Source organism: Euleptes europaea, chromosome 1 (genome assembly GCF_029931775.1).
Source record: "Euleptes europaea isolate rEulEur1 chromosome 1, rEulEur1.hap1, whole genome shotgun sequence".
In the NCBI taxonomy this organism is placed as follows: Eukaryota; Metazoa; Chordata; class Lepidosauria; order Squamata; family Sphaerodactylidae; genus Euleptes; species Euleptes europaea.
In genome coordinates this window covers 40769390-40790019 of record NC_079312.1, presented here as the reverse complement: position 1 = coordinate 40790019, position 20630 = coordinate 40769390, and the positions used below count along the sequence as shown (strand labels likewise).

Here is a 20630-nt window from a genome sequence, read left to right as displayed (position 1 = left end):
AGCCGAGCCCGGAACAGAGGACTTGGGAGTGGCTGCGGCTGCCCCGCGGACTTGCCGTGAAGACCCAGGAGGCGAGCTGAGGATCGACAATTGAGGGAGTGGGCACGGAGACGGTCAGCCTGCCCAGGGGGTGAGTCAGGGGCGAGCGGGGCGGGTGTAGGGCGAGCAGCACGGCCTTTCGGCGCCCTGAAGAAGTCCAGGGCGGAACCGGAAGCAGGGTGGCCTGGTTATAGATTCGGGGGCGGTGCGGGGAGGAGGGACTATCAGGAAGGGGAAGGCTAGGTAAGGAGGGAGGGAGCGGAGGCCGAGGAGGGGGTTGTTGGAGCAGGCGAGGAAGGAGAGCAGGTACCGACCCGGACAGGCAGCCAAACTGGCTGACACCGGCGGTGAGGACAGCTCAGACTCGCCTGCTGAATGGTCTGAGGCCGATGAAGCCCCTCCCATCCGAGTAACAAGAGAGGTAGGAGCGGCAGAACCCCGGGTCCAGGCCCAACCTCTTCACAAACATAGGGTAGATCCTTGTGCTGGCAGCTGCTTCTAAAGCAAAATTTTAAAAATCTGCACAGACAATCAAATCTCTAATAGTCAGTCAGAAGCTTTGCTGGGCAAAAGCCCTACCTGGCCCCACCTACTTCCTAAAAATGCTTGGTGGGTACCAGAAGAAGTGTTGGTGGGCACCTTGGCACCTACAGGCACCCCGTTGGGGGCCCTGGTTTAGTATAGATAATTTCAAATATGCATAAATTTATCCTTTCTCAATATGGAGGCTGAACTTTAAAAAAGAAAACCTACATTATTCTAACTATAAGCGTATAGTTGCAGTTCTCTTTTCGTACTTTCTTTTGTTTCCTCTTTTTCCCCCTCTGCCTCAAATCTTGTTTCTGGTATGTCACTAAACTAGTATCTGTGGTACTATGTAATTATTTAATCAACCCTTTGCAATTTCTGCACACAACATTAATTCATTTGTATACGATTAAATAATTACATAGCACCACAAAGTTCGCCTTAACAATTCCAGCTGGTTAACAAGTGCGTTTTTCTTCTGCCTGTCCAAAGAAGCTCAGGGCATTATATTTGGTTCACCACTACTTCACAGTGCCTGCACAACAGTTCTGTGAGGTAGGTGAGGCTGAGAGGGAGCAGGTAACTAAAGACTACTCAACAAGCTTCTTGGCACAGCAGGGAATTGAACCAGGGTCTCTCAGATCCTAATCTGAGACTTTAACCATTACCCCACACTGGCTCTTCCATGACAGTTCATCTCTTTATTGTATGGATTCTGTCATGTACTGCTGTGGTTTTCCTCAGGCCCTTTCTATTTCTCTGCCTACAAAAAGTTCCTTCACTCTGTTTCCCCCCTGTCCAGGATTATAACTGTCTGTTTTATAATGAATAGGTAGAATATGGTAGAAGGGAAGTCCTCTCTTACTCCCCCGCTTCCCCCAAAAAAGCTTATAAAATGTCAAATCTGGTGAGAGATCTTTAAAAAAAGATGAATTGGCCTTTGCTTCATGCCAACATAGAGCAACTGTCCCCGCTTCGCGTCTTGCAGGGAATCGCCTGCGAAACGAAAGGCACCGTTTTCAAGCATTAACAGTTTAACTCTCAGAAGGGCAGGGCTTTGGCAGTCTAATTTTATACTGACTGCCGATTCTCTTGGGGGCTATTATTTCACAGAGTGTTTATTTACTGTGGTCTGAATGGTGAAAAGCTATGTCTGTGTGAAGCCGTTCTGTTTTTTTTTTCTTTTTCTGGTGCTATGCATGCTGCATTAATAGGGTTACAGGGACTCTTAACGGAAAATCCAAATTGCATTTCTTGTAGCTTGCAAGAGAGCATTCGGTGAGAGAGACATAATACTAGAGAAGCAGGAGACACAGAATGACACCCTGCCTAGGGAATACTCTCGTCACGTTTGTTTGTGTGATCTGAGAACTGAAGTTTGGCGGGGGGGCGGGGAGGAATATATCAGGGTTTTCTCCAGCACAAGATTTTCAAGTTGTGTGTCAGGCAGAGAGAGAAAAACTGGGTTTCTCACCTTTGATTTAAGCCCTTCTGAGGAAAACGGGGACTGCTTTATTTCTTTTTGAGCAGGTAATGAGGCGCCGAAGGTGTATTACGTCGTTTCTGTATTTCCATAGTGAGTGCATTGAAACGTTGGAGGAAAGAGAGTATTAAATTACTTGAGAGGAATTGTTTATAATCGCTCTCACTCATTCCCCCCCCCCTCCGCCGTCCAGGAGTATTTAGATGAGGTGCATGCGAGAGGCGTGCCACAGGAAAAATGGGTTAAACATTTAATTAGAATCCGTAGTAGTCGCTGGCGAAGCTTAACGGAGATTTATATAAGCCGTTAAGAAGGACACAAGGCTGCTGTGTGAGCTCCTAGCCTGGCTGAGCGACTGCAGCCGTTGGCCGGACTTCAAGCAGTGCCAGGGCATGTCTGGGAGTCTGCCCAGGAAACAGAGTGAAAGAAGAGTTTGTGCACCGCTTGACCCTGGCCTCTCGCGGCACCCCTGCCCTTTCCCGGGCGGTATAAAATGAGCCTGCTGGAACAGAAGGTGTTTATAAAAGAGGAGTAACGGCCTCAAGGCAGGAAGACGCTGGGCTTGTCAGGCTGAAGCTCGGCAAGAGCCGACCATGGCTTCGGTGTTCACGTGCGGGGTTGAAGACCTGCTGTTTAGCGGCAGCCGCTTTCTTTGGAACTTGACGGTCTCGACGTTGAGGAGGTGGTACACACAGAGAGTGAGGGGTTGCCACCAAGCTCTGAGGACATGGTGCGGGATAAGCGACGTTTATCAGGTAAAACCCTTCATTCTTGTTTCCTTCTTCCGTAAGTTATCTCCACAGTGTTTTGTTTAGCGATAAACAAAAGAAGGAGAAGGTCAGTCCTGAATAACTCACCTGCGGGATGCTCTTAAGCAGAGTCTGAGAGTGGAAGGCGAAGTCCTTTCTGGGCAAGACACATGCAGCATTTGTGCAGATTTACATTTTTCAGAATCCTACTTTGCTCATTGCATTTGTTCAAGTGGGAAGTGTGAGGTGGCGATATTTTGATTTGCGGGACAACTCAGTTTGCTTCTTAAATATGATGCTTTCGGAAAACTATTTTTTTCCAGGCAAAACACCCTCTGATAATAGTCTTTTGTCAATAGTCATTGATTGTCCTTCCATCCCAGTGTCTTTCTAAAAGACAGCTTTCCTCTGCCACCACTTAGGCTTTCAAATCCAATAGGGTTAATTTAGTGCCTGCCCTTCATGTCCATCAAGCAAACAGGCAGATGCTCGTAGTTTGCTGCTGCTGCATTGTGTGAGGAGAGGAGGATAAATCTGTGTACTGGAATCAATTTCCTTCTGACAGTTTCTTCCTTCTTTACCCGGTACCCGGTTCTGCAGACCAAGTTAAAAAAAATCAGGAACCACGTTCAAATGGAATCAAAACATGCTGTGACATTATTGCTGTGTGTTTGTTTTATAAGTAACTCCCCTAAGGAAAGTTTAGGCTTTCTCCCCCTCAAGTCACTAAGGCAGATGTAGACCGCTACGTAACTTTCTGCATTGAATTGACGTTAGAAGAGAATTGCCTCTGTCCATTAGAAGATGCTAGGTTTTATGTGCATCAAGATCAAAGCTGAGGAAATGTTTGCTCTGTTTCTGTGTGCAAAAGAGAACTTATCCATTCAGCTGTGTTTGGAACTAACCAAAGACCACAAAGACAGCAACTTTCTGGGGCAGGGATGGAAAGAAATACCTGGAAGTAGGGAAGCTAGGGGGCAAGGGAGCCCAGAGATGGAGTGAATGAAGGATGGATGGACTGAGAAAACGTTACCTGGGGAAAGTAAGGATAGAGAGGGTTGAAAAAATGGACAAAAGATTCAGAGGGTGCTTTCACACACTTTCAATTCACTTTCAATACACGTTAATGATGGTTTGCAAGTGGATTTTGCCATTTCACACAGTAAAGTCCAGCTACAAAGTGCATTGAAAGTGCATTATTCGGCACATGAAAGCACCCAACTAGCAGAAGCACGGGAAAGAAGAGGTGGGGTTGAATTGATCTGATATTTGAACAAAACCAGCCAGTTCTTTGGCTTTCAGCCTCTAGATTCTTTATGCTGCTGGTCTGTGTAGACATTTGGTCTTATCAGAGACTTTTAAGGGAATGTGCTTACTTAAACCTACCAAATAATTATAGATTATTAGTAGAGGCTTGCGTAAAGATGAACCAAAAGCCTGATTAAAAAATCCTAAGAGCCTTCACTTTCCTTGACATTACCAGGAAATAGCCTAGATATCCATCTTTCCCTAGTTCACAATTGACTCCATCAATACTTTGGTTGCAGGATATGTATCTTCCTCTGAATATTTGCAGAAATCCATTCAGTCTCTGTCACTAACTCTCAAATACTCAATTTCCTGCATCTACCCTCCTGCATAATGCATAAGGGTAACCTGCTTATGCAGGAATTCTGTGTATACATTATAGCGCACGTGGGACTTAAGAAGAATTTCTTCATAGGCTACCTTCTCTTGGCTTCCTCCCCTGGCTTGGTACCTGCAGCTTAGGCCATGTAAGCAACCATTTTTCATGCAGCTATCAATCCCAGCTGTTGTTGCCTCCCCTAATGTTTCGTAGGGCACACAGCAGAACAATGTTTTTGTGATTTTTTGTGTGCAAACACAGGGACTACAGAATAGGGTTGCCAACGGTGGCTAGAGATCTCCCATTATTACAACTGATCTCCAGCCAGTAGAGATCAGTTCACCTGGAGAAAATGGCCGCTTTGGCAATTGGACGGTATGGCATTGAAGTCCCTCCCCTCTCGAAACCCCGCCCTCCTCAGACTCCACCCCAAAGACTCCACGTATTTCCCAACCCGGAGCTGGCAACCCTACTACAGAATGATAGCTGAGATTATCTATTGTCTGGGACAGCCACTCAGTGAAACACCTGGAGATTTCAATTTACCTAGCATACAGAATGCAAGGAGATTATCTTCCTCCTTCAATGGTAACATACTATTCGGATGTCAAGGGTTGGTCACCCAGCTTTTTAGGCTTGTGGCTTTACTAGGCCCATGGTATAGGAAATCAAGATGGAGTACTTTCCGTACTATTTAAAATGTCAAGGCTCCATCCCAGAGATTTTATGTGACATTTTTTACTGGGGGGGGGGGAGGAATGTCACCTTCTTGATTACTCAGGGAGGTGAGAAGCATCTGTTAGGGCTGACTCATCAACTGTTTGGTCACTTGGTTAGGCATACTCAACAACTTATTCGCTTTCCCCTGACTCACAAACCTGACCCATTTTGCACCCCCCCCAATTGATCTATTTTCCAGAGACAAGAGAAGAGAGAGCCTAAATGTTTGGCACTTTCTCATTGTCCTGTAATGAATGGAGGCTCGCCATTAAGCATTTCTTTAAATATAAATATTCCTACATTTGCATATGTGTGTGTAGGAATACCTTCTCAGTTAAGATGCTGCCACTGATATTTTAGGGCTTCTCTAAAAACGATTATGTGAATTACGACAACAGAGCAGGGCCTATTTAATTGTCAAATCAAGTAAGTTATAGAAAGGAGGAACTTGACTGCGGTGAAATGATCAGAGAACTCTGTTCATTTAAAATATTTCTATGCCACCTTTCCACTCAAAAAGGACTCCTCCTCCTTTCAGAAAGATTTCCTACTGTCATTGTACTCTGACACTGGACCACACCTACAATTTAGAACATAATGATTGTTATATATGACGACACAGGACTGTGAAGGAATGGTGAAAAGGAGGCCTAGCTACAGCCTTGGAGTGTGACTTTGAAGAACAGGACTTTACCACCATCTCCATTTTTGTTTATCCCCCCCCCCTCCAGGCTTGGGAGCTCATTAAACACTGAACCCTTGGGGAAATCCTCAGTCAGTCTTCAGCCATTCCCTAAAGCGGTTGAAAAAAATGTCCTGCATGTCCCCAGAACTTCTCCTGCAGTTCTACAAGACATCTTGCAGGCCCTAGGGAGCAACTGGGATTTGGCTTCCTACATTTGTTTCAGCAATGGCATGGGGCTGATTGCCACCACAGCCACCAAGGGGAGCACAGGGTGCAAAGTTTTTGGGTCCCTGGTCACCCAATGAGCTTCCACAGCAGAATGGTGATTCCGAGCCAAGTCCCCCTTATTCTAGTCTGTAACCACTACACCACAGTGGCAAGCAGTGAGTCCTGGGTGAGTTTACATATCATGTGAAATCTAATTGCCTGATGGTTGCTGTCCAGACTGGCCCCATTGATTCCTCCCTGGAAAGGGACTTGCCCCTCCCTCTCCTTTTCACTGACAATCACCAAGGCTTGAAGACTGGCAGCAGTGTTGTAGTTGCCTAGCAATGACCAATGAGGACATTCATTTCTGAAAGCAATAAATGCTGCTTCAATGTTTTTAACTCCCCTCAAGTTTGTTTGTTTAGCTTTCAGACTTTTCTCCAAATCCAGGGTGTTTTTCAGGTTTGTAGACAGAACTATCTTATCCGTTCATGGCTTCAGTCTCCGATTTAGGTATTTAAGTATTCACAGATTTGGCCATGTTAGGACTTAGATATATTGACAAGCCAGGGGACCCCAAGAACTTGCAAAGGAGCATCTCATTTTCCCCTCCCCCACTATTTCCTGTTTCCTTTCCCTGAAAGCCCGCATCACATCTTCCCTTTTCCTGTTTCCTTCTCTCCTTCACAGTACACTCTATTCTTTAACCTAGTTTTGACAGAACATTTACCTATATGAAAATCATGGCATTTATAATCTATAATATTGTCATGTATGCTCTGTACATAACCCAGTTGCCTGTGCTCAGCCTACATTGGAAGGTGCTGATGGAGGAGTTGTCACAAAGGGTATTTGGAGTCCTGGCAAGGTTCTTTTCAAGTCAATAAGAGCTAATACTAATAGTATTAGAATTTGGATAGATTCCCAAATAAAGACTGGAGCTTAGAAGTCTCCACCAATGTTATCCTCTTGTTTAGAAAGCCATGTGCCTCAAAGGACAAACAGATGCCAACTTCTGTAGAGATGTTCCTCTACTTCGGTGTCATTCAGTCGCCTTTAGTAGGAGGTATGCTTTCTCCCTCCCACCTCTATCCCCCTTCAGTCTCTGTAGTACTTTTCATGTTTTCCTGAAGAGGTGCTCATCTGAACAGTTTCAAAACAATTATCTTCATTTCATTGTTTAGGAGAAAGATGACAACCCCCTGGTAGGGCTGCACAAAAAAAAAAAAAAATCATAAATTTCGGGTTCGGGTTTATTAGGGCTAATTTTTTTTTGGGTAAACCCAAAATAAGCCAAATTCCCATACCGGTAAATATGGGAATTCAGCTTATTTTCAGGTTTCCCCAAAAAATTCGGCCATTAGAGTCCATAGGGACTTTTTGCGGCTCCAGGAGGGTTTTTTTTCAGGTAGAGACCCCAAATTTGCAGTGTAGCTACAAGGGACTCTCCTTGCCTGAACCCCCAAGTTTGGTGAAGATTGGGTCTGGGGGTCCAGGGTTATGGGGTCTGGAAGGGGGTACCCCCATCCTCCTCCATAGAGAATATATAGTGAAGTGGCATGATCAGAATCTCTATTGTGCATTTCGCTGTGTATCTCTATGGAGGAGCCCGGCAAACTTTCCCACTATTGAAAGCAATGGTGGGAAAGTTTGTCTGGCTCCTCCATAGACATATATGTCCTGAAACACATGATTGGTGCATCTGGCTCAGTGTTTTGTTTTGTTTTTCCCTGACTAGAAGCAGATCTCTGGGGTTCCAGGCAGGGACTTATACTGCTGTGCAACATGAAAGCTTGTAACTGTAGTATACGAGTTTTGGCTAAGTAGAAAGGAATTCCCACATGGAGGGAATACCTAAACTTTAGAGTATGTATTTTTAAAGTACAGGGGGAAATATTCTTCTATCAGAACCTCCTCTGGGGAAGAGGCAGCATAAAGTACCACAAATGACAGACATCACCCCAGAGGAGTAAAGAGGCACCATGGAAACTGGGTGTCTGAACATTTAAGATTTGTCGACATCTATCTAAAGCTACTGAAACTGAACTAGCACCACATATAGAGAGGTTGGAGGGAGCTTATTCAAATATCTAGGTTAGGTGGCGAAATTGCTGATAACGTGCTTAAACACAGGACATAAGCTTGGCAACAAACATCTACTGCTCTGTCATTAACTTGAGACAGAGGAATAAAAAAGGGAAATCTGCAATTTTTTGCTTCCTGTAATTCAGATCTGGACAGCTGAACTGTGAATATTTCCTCTGCTATCCCACCTTATGCTGATTTTATAAAATGATGCCACACCCAAGGGATGGTTTTTAAAAATTATTTTTATGGATGGAAGAGGGACTGCAAATTTTGAAGCACCTCTTCCAGCTGCTGCAAGATACACACCAATGGGATTAATAAGTGTTAGAGAGACTACTCATTCTTCTAAGGATCGTTTTTATGGAACCTCAGAACAATCAATCCTTTGTCCAGGTGAAAGGCATTAATGTTTATCACCTCTGATACAGTGTCTTCACATTTAGCCACTGTTACACTTCATTTTTTAGTTCATTAAAATAATTTCCTGTATAGTTTGATTTGGGCACTGCAAATAGAAAATCCTTGTATTCCTAATTGGTAAAACTAGGGCACCAGTAGGCTGATCCATTGTTTTTTCCAAAAATGGAAAGCAAGACCCACTGAGTTCAGTGGAGCTTATTTTTTAGTATTTGCTTGCAGCTTTATGAATTTCTTAGTATGTGAATGTGTGTTGCTCACTTGCTGTTTCTCCCCCTCCCTAGAGCCAGTGTGTTGTAGTGGTTAAGAGTGGTGGACTCTAATCTGGAGAACCAGGTTTGATTCCTCACTCCTTCACATGAAGCCAGCTGGGTGACCTTCTCTAAGAACTCTCTCAGCCCCACCTACCTCACAAGGTGTCTGTTGTGGAGAGGGGAAGGGAAGATTACTGTAAGCCATTTCAAGTCTCCTTAAAGGAAGAGAAAAGTGGGGCATAAAAACCAACTCCTCCTCCTCCTCCTTCGTATATGGTGACAGTTTCCAAGAATGTGTGAGGAGTTCTGATATGAAAAATAATGGACACCCCCCAGTCCAATGAGAAATGGTACAATGACTTCGAGCTATAAAGATGTAAAAGTTGGGTTAAACATTAGCTGTAGATTAAATTTGGAAAGAATTTCCTAATTATAAGAGCATGGAATGAATTACATGTGGAGACTGTAGATAGACTGCATGGGTCTGTCTCAGGTATGTGTAGATTATCTTATCTTAAAGTAATGAGATACAACTGAATGCTCCACTGGGCGTCTTATCGTTTGTTGGACAGTTTCCAACATTGGGAAGGCTGCTGTTGTTTGAGGTGCAAATACGCCTTTTCTGTAAAACTTGTCCAAGACTTGCCACATCTTCCATTTCGTATATTTTCACAATCCCCCCCCCCCAAAAAAAAATTACACTGGTCAAATTTGCATTTGGAATAGCAGATAGGCGTAGCACTTGTATTCTGCCCTCTTAAACATCATAAAATACTTTAATCTCATATTTTTCTTCTTAAAACAAAACTACAACAGTCCTAATAGCAGAGCTTGTCCTCTACAATGACGTTTTCTTTCCAAACCAAGTATAAACTACGGAACTTGCAAATGAACCAAGGAAACTTGGTATCATGCTCTCAAAAAATGAGGTTTGTTAATACCCATTTTGTCTCTTTATGCCATGGTTTTCTTTCCTCTCCATGGGTGGAACATTATAAATCGTTGAAACTCATCTGGAAATTTTGAATGTGTAGTAAAGCCTCTCCTGCCAATTGATGGTTAACTTTCGCTTTGCTCATTCAACTTCCCAAAAACAACTTTCCAACTCTTTCAGCCAAGATGGTTTCCACATCAACCTGTGAAATAATATGTTTTGCTTCTGGAAAAAAAAGAGGGCAGCTGAATGAAATAAGGTTTTGTATTGCTCTTCCTTCCCTGTTTCTGGACAAATTTCAATTCCAGACTCTGTATTTCATCTCATTTCCTTCTGTATAGCACATATACCAATTCCGTAACAGCAGTCCCTTATTCACCGTAGGCAACGTGTGTGTGTTATTTATTCTGTGCTGACGTTGTTCGCATGGCATGTAAAATTTCATGCTCGTCTGGTGAAATAATATTGGACATAAAAATTTTACAGAGCCCACGTTAACAGAATTTAATGACCATTATTATATTAATGGAAAAGACATGTGGCTTTAGTATATTCCTTTCATTTAACTTGCCCCACCCCAAATATTCAAAGACAATAAAAACAATTTGAGATATAATATCAGTAGTTTTAATGGTCTTTGTTATGTATGTTTCAGTTGGTGACCTGCCTTGGTACTGCTCCTGGGGATAGAGGACTGCTGGAAATAGGGTTGCCAGGTCCCTCTTCACCACCGATGGGAGGTTTTTTGGGTGGAGCCTGAGGAGGGCAGGGTTTGGGGAGGGGAAGGACTTCAATGCCATAGAGTCAAATTGCCAAAGCGGCCATTTTCTCCAGGTGAACTGATCTCTATCAGCTGGAGATCAGTTGTAATAGCAGGAGATCTCCAGCTCGTACCTGGAGGCTGGCAACCCTAACTGGAAAGAGCATGAGGGTGGAGTCTAGGGTCTACCGCAGAAGGTCAGGGGACCTTCTGCGTTGTGCGTGCAGGAGTTTTCAAGTGGATGTCGGCTGAGTAGCCAGCCGAGTTTGCTTTTTGCCTTTAATCGGAATGGATGAAACCCTGCCCCGCATTGTGTAAACAAGCAGGATTGCATTTTGCAGTCAAGGTATGGTTCTCCTGGAACAGCACTGATCTCCAGATGACAGAGATCAGTTCCCCTGGAGAAAATGGCTGCTTTGGAGGGTGGACTTTCTCACATCATGTGCCACTGAGGTCCCTCCCCTGCCCTTCCCAGGCTCCACACTTAAATCTCCAGGAGTTTCCCAAACCGGAGTTGTCAACTCTAAGTGGAGGGTGGTATTTTTCATAATGCAACCCTTCTGTTTCAATTCAGCCATATTTAGGATTGGATTATAATGCAATAGGCTGGATCTAGACTAAATTGGCAGTTTCTGTTAATTTCCTCTTCCTGCTGCAGACCCCTTCGTGCTATTCCTCAGGGTCTCTTATTTTCCCAGGAGAAGCATTTTGTGGAGGTCAGTGGGCTCAGTGGAGGGTGGGAGGCAGGGAAGCTCCATTCTCTCTGTGTGTTAAGTGCCATCAAGTCGCTTCCGACTCATGGCGACCCTATGAATCAATGTCCTCCAAAACGTCCTATCTTTAACAGCCTTGCTCAGGTCTTGCAAATTGAGGGCTGTGGCTTCCTTTATAGAGCCAATCCATCTCTTGCTAGGTCTTCTGCTTTTCCTGCTGCCCTCAATGTTTCCTAGCATGATTGTCTTTTCCAGTGACTCTTGTCTTCTCATAATGTGACCAAAGTACAATAGCCTCAGTTTAGTAATTTTAGCTTCTAGGGTCAGTTCAGGCTTGATTTGATCTATAACCCACTGATTAGTTTTTTTTGGCGGGCCAGGGTATCTGTAACACTTTCCTCCAACCCCACATTTCAAAGGAATCTACTTTTTTCCTATCAGCTTTCTTTATTGTCCCGCTTTCACAACCATACATAGTAACAGGGAATATGATGTCATGAATTAACTTGATCTTGGTGGCCAGTGACACATCCTTACACTTCAGAATCCTTTCTAGCTCCTTCATGGCTGCCCTTCCCAGTCTCAGTCTGCCTTCAGATTTCTTGGCTGCAGTCTCCCTTTTGGTTGATGATGGAGCCAAGCAATAGGAAGTCTTGAACAATTTCAAGTTCCATTCTACCACTGGAAAAATTAGACTGGACCCAACTCCTCTCTCCCAGCTACCTGAAAACTACTACTGAATGTGTCCACGAAAAACAACAAACAACACATCTGCCAATAGATGGCAGCATTCAAAAAATAATAGGGAAAAGTGTAAATTTCCTGAGGGACTCCTGCTGAATTATAAGTCACCGTTCTTCAGCAAAATGGTGTGTGTGACTTGTAAACTGCCTTGAGGAAAGACAGGATGTAAATAATTTAACAAATAAATAAAACACACATAAGAACCCCAAAGGAAGAACCCAGCTGAATTGGAATTTATCAGAAAGCTCAATATAATGCAATTAGAGCTCACCAGGTATTCTGAGTTTCACACTACAGGTGTATTAGCTAGGCAAATTGTGTCATCACTTATTGCTACTGCTATGATTGGCCATCGTGGCTATCCTGTATGTGTTTTGAGTGTTTAATAGAAATGTCACAGATGATTCCCCTTGCACTTCGTTGTCCTTTGACCCCACTGTTTACTGTTTTTCCCTGTGCCTGTCTGTGTGAGAGATTTAAAACCTGTCATCTGATAACACACTTCATACATCTGCCAGTGAACTCTGGTCCGCGGAAGCTTATGCCGAAAGAAACCTGTTAGCTTTTAAGGTGCCACCAGAATTCTTTACGAATTCTGTCCTGAATCATATACATTATTTAATTTGTTTAAGCCCTGACCTGGATGGCTCAGGCTAGCCCGATCTTGTCAGATCTCACAAGCTAAGCAGAGTCAGCCCTGGTTAGTAATGGGATGGGAGACCAGCAAGGAAGTCCAGGGTTGCTGCACAAAGGCAGGGAGTGGCAAACCACCACTGTGCCCTTCTTACCTTGAAACTCCACAAGGGGGTCACCATAAGTCGGCTGCAACTTGACGGCAGTTTCCACCACCAATTTATTTGAAAATAGTTGCATCCTGCATTTGTCCTTCAAATGAATTGGCCCATCCAGATGCCACTAAAGAAGTACGAATCCTTCAGCAATGAGGACAATCTTATGCTGCTTCATCAATAACACAAATTTCCCTTCCATGTGCTTTGATTAATATTATCATCTATTTTTCTAAAGTTTTGTCTGCATTCAAAATAACAGCGCTCCCTTTTTGCTTCTTCATTATGTCGAACCTAAATGCCAAATACTACTGCGTCATAATTAGTCATTAGCAATTCCACTGATCTCCTGTACAGATGGAGATGGGCACGTCCTCTCAGTGATCGCAAAGAGGATAATACTGTCAGTACTAGGATAAACCAATTTCTATGCCCATAGCCACACATTCACCCTTAAGCCTTCAAAGATATTGCTTATTTAGATAAATCATTTCCACCTCAGAGTTTGGGTTTGACCGTATCTTTGCTATAAAAGAAAAGCTCCCTAAAGCTCTCAAGGAATCTATCATATTGAAACCCTGTGTGACTAAGCCACCAGATAATCCTCTTGCTGAAATTAGAAAATTAGGGATTTAAAACCAACCTCAAGTTTCTACACATTGCTCATGTGGTATAAATGTCTTGGGACACTTCCATTTCAAACTGTAAGACTGAGTATTCCCACACATTAGAATCTTCTTGCCAATATCAGAGGGTTTGAGGAAGGAACCTGAAAAATTAAAGGAGTTCTGCAGCCAATCAGCTGATGGATGGGCTATGTTAGCCTTTAATATTGATGATATTTTGTCATTTCCATCTTGCAATGTAGAAGTCCAGGAGAGTCTGTAAAGGCTAGTGCCTGGCAGCCTCCAAAATCTCTACATGAGACAATCCTCCACTGTTCCCAAAAAGTTCAGTGTAACACAGAGGCAAGCATTTTGTGCTCCGTATTAGTTGGGTTTTAGACATCAGACAAAGCCAATTTTATTTTAGAAGTTTTTATTTCATCTTGGGGGTTTTTAATCGTGAAGCGGGATGGAAACATTTTAAATAAATAATTAATAAAGAAGGCCATGAAATCTTGCAAATCTCTCTAGTTCTCAATACTTCCCCCTGAAATGTAAAATACCAGCTGTCACCACTTGAGGCCCCAGTCATGAGGTTACGTGTGTGTCCAGTTTATATGGATGAATTAACCCAGTGTCAGGGTGACCTGAACTGTTCCAACCAAGTAGAGACCTTGTCGAAGGCTTTCACGGTCAGAGTTCATCAGTTCTTGTAGGTTATCCGGACTGTGTGACCGTGGTCTTGGTATTTTCTTTCCTGACGTTTCGCCAGCAGCTGTGGCAGGCATCTTCAGAGGAGTAACACTGATGTTACTCCTCTGAAGATGCCTGCCACAGCTGCTGGCGAAACGTCAGGAAAGAAAATACCAAGACCACGGTCACACAGCCCGGATAACCTACAAGAACAAGTAGAGACCGTTCCTTTGTTTGTTTCCTAGTTCTTGAAGGTTTTGGAGCCTTGTTAGTGTGGCCATATAGAAGTCCAGAAAGTATTCAAGGGATTAATTTAGCAACATTGTCCCAACCCCTCAAAAAAGTGGAAATAAAGGTTCATGCTCTTTCAAACTGAGGACACCTTTTACTGGGGGAAATAATAGTTCCAAGACAGCCATTTCTGCATTTGCATTACGTTAATCCAATTGTATTTAAAATATTTGTATTCTGCTTTATCTCAGTAAGTTCGAGGCAGCTAACAAAGCAACAAATTGCAAACACATAAAACAATCACATTTAAACAGTCACAAAAACGTAACGATCACCCGACAAGCTAAAATCAAATTGGCTGCTGTAGCCAGTCAGCAGGTAGCTGTTATAGGGTACAAAAGAGGCAGAATTCAGGCACCCAGACTTCTGCTATGCCAGTTTTGGGTTGGTCTCTTCCTTTAGGTTGGTCATAGTACAGTTCTTGTGGCAGACAACCGCCTGTCATGACTGAGTTTTGCCTGCAGAGGAACAACAGTGGCGATAGCTTTTGAACTGGAACTTCAAAATTGCTGGCTGATGATGTTCTTTCTGCTGGAGACACAGAGGTCTGGAGACTTCAGCCATTCATTCTGTGAAATACTTATTCCCTTTTGAAATCGTTTTCTGTGTGTTGTTGCCTACCAAACAACACTCCAGTTAGTGTACCCTTTGTCTAAGCCTCTGGCGTTTGCCTCCCATACTTACCTGCTGTGTAGGAGGGCTTCTGACAGTTATCCTGCTCAGCCAGTTCATTGGTTAATGCACACAGAAGTAGGGTACAGGATCAGAGGATCATGTAGGAGTGAGTGAAAGAGCACGTCAGGGCAAAAGGCAGATGCAAGGGGATGCCAAAGGAACTGGAGTGTGATGGAGATGGAAGGAGCAAAGATGTTATGTTCTCGATGAAATAATAATTCTTCTAGGGTTCAGCTAAATCAGGGGTGCACAACTCAAATCAGCATGAGAGTGTCATTTGTGAAATTCAAGAGGACTGCACTGCCAAATTACCTATGTGGTGGTGGAAAGTGCTGTTAAGTTGCAGGTGCCTTACGGCAACCCCATGGAGTGTCCAAGGTTTTTCAGGGGGGGGGGGTTGAGAGACATTCAGAGATGGCTTGCCATTGCCTGCCTCTGTGTAGGGACCCTGGACCTCCTTGCTGGTCTCCTATCCAAATAGTGACCTGGGCCAACCCTGCTTAGCTTCTAAGATCTGACGAAATGGAGCTAGCATGGGCCATCCAGGTCAGGGTTTAAGTTATCTATAGAAAAGCATTTTAACTCAGTGTTTCATTTGAACCCATTCTCTTTCTGTACTCCAGATCTTCCATGCATGATTCCTTCTCTCTCTGCTCTCCCTAATGGGTTACCCTCTTTCCCTTTTTTTCTACTCCAGGTCTCTATTTCTATATGATACCCATGGTATGTTCTCTCTACGTCAGCATAGACCTTTCCTTTATCCCTTAGAAGCTCCTTGGCCCATTGATCTTGAGCAGCGTAAATCTAATGTTTGAGGGATATAAGGACTGAAAGCATAGACCTTTCTGCACTTCTGTCTCGGTTACTCTTCTTTCTTCCTTCAGTCAATTTCCCCCCCCCCCCTCCAATTGCTCACTGAGTTTACTGGCAACAGAAACAAAGTGTTCACTCCTCCCAGCAGTTTATACAGGGAGTGAGTCCTAGACCCAGGTGAATCATTCAGCACACTTAGCTGACTATAGAAGACTGGGGGAAACAGTGCTATGCCATCACCATCATTCTGAACTCATTGAGAGGAGGTGAAATGCAGATATAACAATAGAGGAATTCTCCCTCCAACACTATCATACTCTGGTATTCTGGGAATTAAGACATGAGTAGGATTCCTGTTGAAAAATCCCCCTTCTCCCTGAGTCTAGCAGTAACAATCTATGACTGCTCCAGTTCCCATTCAAAAAGAGCGCCTGTATGCAAACGAGCACTTAGGCCTAACTTGATTATAACTTTCAGCATATCTTCAAAGTGGTCATTAAATAATAAACTATGGATACAGTAACAGCCTTATCTTTACCAGACAGCAGATAGATTAAGTGGGAGTCATAAGAACATACAGGAAAGTGTAAAATCGATGGGAGTAATAAACGAAGATCTTATAGAAGACTATAGATCACAACTGAATAAAAATGGGAAAGAGTTTCTGTTTTTGCCTTTTCACATGGGCAGAGTCTCTGTTCGACTGGGGTATTTAAGAGTCTGCCAAATAAAGCGTTGAATGGTAAGGCATTGTGTCTGGCCAAGAAGAAAAGTCTTCAAAACGTTGGAATGGTTCAAGGTAATCTGGGAGCACTAGAAAAGATGGTAGGCTCTGTCCCCAGAAGGAGGGTGCACATTTCCTTTTGTCATTACCACATAGTTCAATCCACAACTCATCTGTTTCCATTGGGCTGTATCTGGGTGGTGTAAAATAAGAGGTTGTCACATTTAAATCTCACTCAGAAAAAAATATTGTGATTTAAGGAAGCGAGAAAATCATTTTTCACTAACAGGATTTTATATTTCTGCATTTGTGATTGACTACCAGTGCAACACTAGGCAGAGTTTTCTAAGCCCATTATGCTTAAGATTGTACTGCAAAACACCTCTTATCATCCTAATGCTATTCTGCATGCCTCATGAAAACCAAACCTGCTTTGGCCCTAGCATCTGTCTGGCTGATGTCGAGCTCTGACAGAGGAAAGGAGGTGGTACAGTGAGGCATCATGTTGAATGGCAAAAAAATACAAATAAATATAAATTCTAGTGTCATTTTGCCTTGTGTTTGCTGGCTGTGTGTGCCCAAAATTGGCCACAAGCTGGGTTCGAACTTAGCCAACTAGTGCTGATTTAATCATATTTGCAAATAACGCTGTTCTCTTCCCCTCATGGGTGATCTTTGTCCAAGAGGTAAGCTGTAAAAATCCTGCAAAGGCAGCTCCTCTATTGCATCTTCAAAAGGAAAATAATAACAACTTGAGGGGAGGGCCTTGGCCTCTGCTCTGTTTGTTGGCTTTTCAGGGCAACTAGTTGACCACTGCATGAAACAGGATGCTGAACTAGATGGACCACTGGTCTGATTAGGGGAGGGGCCGTGTCTCAGCGGTAGAGCATCTGCTTGGCATACAGAAGGTCCCAGGTTCAATCCCCGGCATCTCCAGTTAAAGGGACTAGGCAAGTAGGTGATGTGAAAGACCTCTACCTGAGACCCCGGAGAGCTGCTGCCGGTTTGAGAAGACAATACTGACTTGGATGGACCAAGGTTCTGATTCAGTATAAGGTATCTTCATGTGTTCATGTGTGATCCAGCCGAGCTCTTCATATATTTTTTAGTGTAGAATTATCTGAGGGAATAATATCCCACCTAAACAGTTGTGGTGCCTGGCTCATATCTGCATTTCCTTCTGACTGAAGCAGTACAGAGAAAGTTCTACCAACAGAACTTTCATATCACTTATCATCAGAATGTTATGTTTTGCAATGGAATTCGTTCACACCTTCAGCTGCAAGACATCAAGTTCTCTCTGAGTAATGAAGTGACGTGTGGTCATGTGTGAACGGGCCCTTTAAGCAGGTCGGGGCCAGTTTACCATCCAGGTAACCCAAGCAGCAAATTGGGGTGTCATATCAGCAGAGGATGGCAGTGTTGGGAACGAGGCGTTGGCTATGGTTCATACCAAAATTGTGTTGCTGCAACCTGGGTCCAAAGTATGACTCCAACCTGTTGAGGACCCAGCCAGGCTCGCACACAAGAAGGGCACTTGGGGTGGCAAAAGGACTTGAACCAGCATTGATAAACACACACACAGAGAGAGATTTGAATTGGAGATGTAGCCTTCTTTTTTTTTTTTTTTTTTGATTTTTGAAACTTGTAAGCAGCAAAAAAACTTTACTGCAATGAGAAGTATTTCCAAGAAAAAGTTTTCAAGGGTGATTTTTGCTTTCTCTTTTGTTCAAGTCCATAATATTCTCATGTTGCCTGGCTCATGCTGGAAGTCTTTTGTTTCCAAAATTGTAATCAAAGCAACAAACAGTAGGTCATTTCCTACAGATTATATGGCAACGGAAGAAGTCTGGGATTGTGCGAGTGCCTGCTCCAAGTAGCATTTCTTTATCAAAAGGCTCTGTAGCCACACTGTTTTGTATTGTACTTTTTGTGCTCCATCCAGCTCTTTGAAATCATCAGTTTGCGAGCTCAAAGGTAAGGGCATGGCTTCAGTTTGGTTTTTACTAGTTTGTATGTGTTGTTGGTCGCAGTAAACCAGTTTTAATAAAATCAGGATGCAATGCCACTTCAAAGTTAAGAGATGCAAAAAAGGGAGACAAACGTGATAAAATGGCAAGCGGAGTAGGAAGTCTTCCAGTGCAATTCTAAGCAGAGTCGAACCGTAGTGCATTGTGTACAATGGATTTAGAAGTGTGTACCTTATGATTGCTCGGTTAATGTTTCTGCCTGTTCTCCTTTGTAGAACAATTGGTGAAATAAAGAATTTCATGGCAGGTTATTGCGGCATATATTTTTGAAATCCGGAGCTCACTTTGTCAGATGCATGCAAGGGCTGTGTTCACTCTGGGTGGCTGAAGGCATCTGGAGGGTGTGTGTGTGTGTTTATTCTGAATAACATTGTTCCAGATGTGGTTTGCTTGTGAAAAATATCTTCTGGAGTCTTCTTGTGGCTCTTGCAGTCCTAGGGTTGCCAACTCTGGCTTTGGAAATACCTGGAGATTTTGAGGGTGGAGCCCGATAAGGGTAGACTTTGGAAAGCGGGGGGGACCTCAGCAGGGCACAATGCCATAGTGTCCACCCTCTGGGTTGAGAAATGTCTGGATGTTTTGGGGGTGGAGCCTGAGGAGGGTGGGTTTTAGGGAGGGGAGGGACTTGAATGGGGTAAAAGGCCATAGAGTCCACCTTCCAAAGTGACAATTTTCTCCAGGCGAACTGATCTCTGTCGCCTGAAGATCATTTGTAATAACGGGAGATCTCCAGCCTCCACCTGGAGGATAGCAACCCTACACAGTCCACACACCAGTCATAGCATCTCATTTCACAGCTGTAGTGCATTTGCGCCCCCTCAGTGTCAGTTGGGTATAAAGTGGAAGAATAGTTTTGTACATGCTTTCCCGTAAACTAGGAATGGTTCTGAAACCTCTTGAGATTAGGCAAGAAATCGTTGGCACAGAAGCCTCATTTCAATTTAGAACCGTTCAACATCTCATGAGTGAGATCAGCGCTTCTCTGTCCCTGTCTCATCTGATGCAATGTTTGGCACTGGGAGGAGCAATGTCAGGCAGGGGGCTCATTAGGAGAAAGAGATCTTTGAGTCATACCCTTATTTAGCAGGTTCAATGAGCCACACAAGTCTAGCTCTGTCCAGTGTATTTGAATTCTTTCTCGCAGGCACCAACACTGTGTGCATGTGCACAAGAGAGGGAGAGAAGGTGAAGCTAGTCCATCTACCATGAGCTGCTCTCACAAATTCAGAATAATGCAGTCTGACTTTCTGTGCTGGAAGATGATGATACTCATGAGGTTCAGTTCCCTTGTCTGTAATTGCAAGAAACCGGAAGAGAAAAAGCAACCCAAAACTTGGTGGTGATTGTCTCAGGAGAAATGCCTCAAAGCAATAATGCGCCCATAAACTGCCTCAAAGCTATAATGGACCCATAAACTGTAAGAATGGTCCTTAAGTAACCCTTGCCATATAACACAGGGTGTCAACAATACAAAGCAGGAAGAAGCACTAGACCCTCCTTCCAGTGTCTATATGGAGCCAGAAAACCACCCCAGTAAAAAAAATTGTGATCAGTGTGGGAGACCTGACACTGCCAACAACGTCTGTGAACTTGATGCAGCAAGTATCTAGGTCGGTGATGGCGAACCTTTTAGAGACTGAGTGCCCAAACTGCAACCCAAAACCCTCTTATATATCGCAAAGTGCCAACACGGCAATTTAACCTGAAGAATCTCCCTGAAGGAACCATGCAAAATAACAGCAGCGGGTTAGCTATGCACATGCTAATGGCTATGCAAACAGGAACAAAGGAGCAGGCAAGTGGGAGGGGTGGAGTTTCTCCTTTTGCTTCGAGACCGTGAATAGGCAGTTTTAAATTCGCATTTTAAAAAAGAGCTTTTAGCGAACATCAAAACTGACCATGCATAAATGGCCAGGGTATCTGTTGTGGGGAGGGGAAGGTTTGATTCTTCCTTAAGTGGTAGAGAAAGTCGGCATATAAAAACCAACTCTTCTTCAAAGTGAAACTTGACATTTGTAACTGAACCATCAGGAAAAGAGGTAAATGATTGGGGGAGAGACACC

At 43.7% G+C, this 20630-nt stretch overlaps 1 protein-coding gene across 1 annotated transcript in view; it reads left to right on the top strand.

The window, feature by feature from the left end:
- The first annotated feature begins 2642 nt into the window (after nt 1-2642).
- Nucleotides 2643-20630, top strand: part of FRMD4B (FERM domain containing 4B) — a 167981-nt gene continuing 149993 nt past the window's right edge. The window contains exon 1 of the mRNA XM_056851063.1: nt 2643-2805. Coding sequence (XP_056707041.1) covers nt 2644-2805 — 162 coding nt within the window. The 5' untranslated portion in view covers nt 2643. The remainder of the gene's footprint in view (nt 2806-20630) is intronic.